Here is a 2,581-nt window from a genome sequence, read left to right as displayed (position 1 = left end):
ATGCCTGCTTTGTAAGTGGAAAGAAAAACTAGCTTGTGAAAATGAAGTGGCTTTTCTACAGGAAGTCAGAAAAGCGGTGGCAAACCTGGTGGAATGGCTTTTAATTCCTGGTACCATGTAGCACACTGCAATTTATGCATCAGAAATAATCTCTAGAAGCGGTCGTGTGTCTCTTGACCACCATCTACCCTATGTTTACTTAGCAGTATCCTGGGATATGGAGTGACACTTGTCAAAACTTGAATCTCCTTATGAACAGCCGTGCAGCTCATGCCTCTGCAAGAGGGTACAAACTAAACCCGCCTTTCTCCCCTACTGGTTCTGGTACCTTTGGGTCTAAAGGAGTGTTAGTTTGATGGTGTGAATTTACAGATTGCCTCATATGTAAGCATCAGGAATCTAACATAGCAAAAGTATGTGAAAATGAATCTCCCTCCTGCTCTAGCCAAGTTGTAGAAATAAAACGAGTGGTTTGATGCTGCCCTGTTTTAAGTAGGAAGGAAGGAGATACCACCCTGAATGAGCACTTTGTACTTTATATCTAACTAATTTGTGTGCGAGAAAACCACAGTAAATAGATGAAGACATTCTTGAACTAGATTTTACAACAGAAAGGGATACGATTTGATAGCTTTTATGCTCGTGCAAATTTAGTACGAATTCATTTCCTAAAATGAGGAAATACCCTCTCAGGAAGCCTTGCAAGAGGAAGACAGTAAAAGTGACCAAATCTTAGCTACCTTAATTTGAAAGCAATACTTGAACTGGATGCATTTCATATTTTAAATACTTTAAGTGGTTTCTGTTTGTATCAGATGAAATGGTATGAAAAATGTCAGACTCCTTAGCCTCGCATGCAGCTTGTCTACCCGGGAGCAATCCAGGACAGTTGATCTGACTTATGTGAAGTTTTGGGTTCAGTAGAGTAGTTAAACTCCATTAAAAATTTTTGTAAATGCTTGCATTCAGGATTGCAGTGAATATAACTTCTTCGAAATTCTTCCAGTGCAACTCAATATAACATATTCCATTTTTAAAACATAGTGAAGGAGGATGAAGTTGATGGAACTCCTATAACATATCTCTTTCAGTTGTTGGTTCATACCTCCAAAAGGAGGGGGGAAGGTGGATTTTTAGTGCAGAAAATTAATGCAAAATAGCCACTGCACATGTAGCAGCTATTCCATGCTAATTTTTCTATGACTTCCCAGTGCAGACAAGGCTCTAGTTACTTCACATGAATTGTCGCAGGATCTCTGTATGGACAAACCCTTGCTGTAGGATGCTGAGGGAGCCAGGAAATACTGGAAAGCTGTTGGTTTGGTGGTGGTGGAGGGGGGGGGTCCCTTTTCTTTTTTTCCTCCTTTTTAAAGACTCACTAGCTGAGATCACTTAAGGGGGACTGAACTACTTCATATTCTGCTAGCTGTTTCCTTAGACACTGATTTAGCGGTGAAGTCATTAACTGCCTCCTTGGACTGCCTCCTTTCTAACTAGATATATAGTCTAGTTACCTTAACCTGATGTTGGGCACGGAAACTTTCTGTGTCTGCCAACTTCTTTTCGCACACCTTTCACACCCCTCCTGCTCCTGCTGTGTTATACTGCTTATTACTAAGAAATCTTGTCCCTGTTCCATCCTTCAGCTACTTTAGTTTCTCATTGATCCACCCCACCTTGGAAATAACAATTCTACTTATCTACTTTGTTTTAAATCCGTATTGTATATTGCTCTGTAAAATGAAATCCTTGTAATATGCAGGAGTAAATCTTAAGTCCTTGAAAAAACAAAGTACCGGAGACCTCTCAGGTCTGCTACGATAGTCTTTTTCTTTTAGTGTGCTGCTGTTATTTTGGATCTTCAGACTGCAGGGAGTTACGGTTTCCTTTCCTCAGCTCTTTTACTGCAGTAGGAAAAAATGTTAATTTCAAATACTTCTAACATCAGCTGGTTTGGGGAAGCTACAGTTAAATTATGTCATTAGCACTCATTTGCAATACGAAGTATAAAATAATTTCAATACATTCTGTGTCATTACAGGCAATTAGAAGAAATTAGAATTTACTCTCATGCAACTTGTTTTACTGCAAGCATTCATCAGCATTCTCTTTTCTCCTCCAGGCCAGAAAATTATACCAGTTCTTGTCATCACAGGGATGAGAAGCTGCAGCCTCTGCCAAGTGGTCATCCTCCCATTTGTGGTGGGAGCAGTTCCAGCATTTCTGACCTCTGCATTTCCCCTTCACGTAAGGATATTCTGTGAATGCTGTTAGCTGTTGCTGTTGCTAGGTCCTTGGGGCCTAGCTTGTGTGTTGTAGATTTTTTTTTTTAAATGTAGCCTTGGAACTGGCCCTCCATTTGTAGACCTTGGGACAGCCTGCAAGACCTTGGGGGCCACAGTTGGATTTTGGCTGGAGCTGAATGAATGGCTACAGAAGGTAATGTGTGGTCAGCAGAGACCAATGGTCTCACTTGCCTTGCTCCATCTTGCTTCCTGTGGAAAGGCCAAGGATCATACTCAGGGCTTCCGGTGTGCAAAGTGTATTATTGTATTTCTCTCTGCCATGTCCTCTGCCTAGG

At 41.1% G+C, this 2,581-nt stretch overlaps 1 protein-coding gene across 1 annotated transcript in view; it reads left to right on the top strand.

The window, feature by feature from the left end:
- The window catches only part of ARMC9 (armadillo repeat containing 9), a 66,021-nt gene that overhangs the window by 52,261 nt on the left and 11,179 nt on the right, over window positions 1–2,581 (top strand). Inside the window, exon 22 of the mRNA XM_010143116.1 lies at window positions 2,123–2,247. Within this exon, the coding sequence (XP_010141418.1) occupies window positions 2,123–2,247 (125 nt within the window). The remainder of the gene's footprint in view (window positions 1–2,122; window positions 2,248–2,581) is intronic.

This window comes from Buceros rhinoceros, unplaced genomic scaffold (assembly GCF_000710305.1).
Source record: "Buceros rhinoceros silvestris isolate BGI_N320 unplaced genomic scaffold, ASM71030v1 scaffold1869, whole genome shotgun sequence".
NCBI lineage: Eukaryota > Metazoa > Chordata > Aves > Bucerotiformes > Bucerotidae > Buceros > Buceros rhinoceros.
Note: the sequence above shows the minus strand (reverse complement) of the source record. Positions and strands in the feature narration are given on the sequence as shown.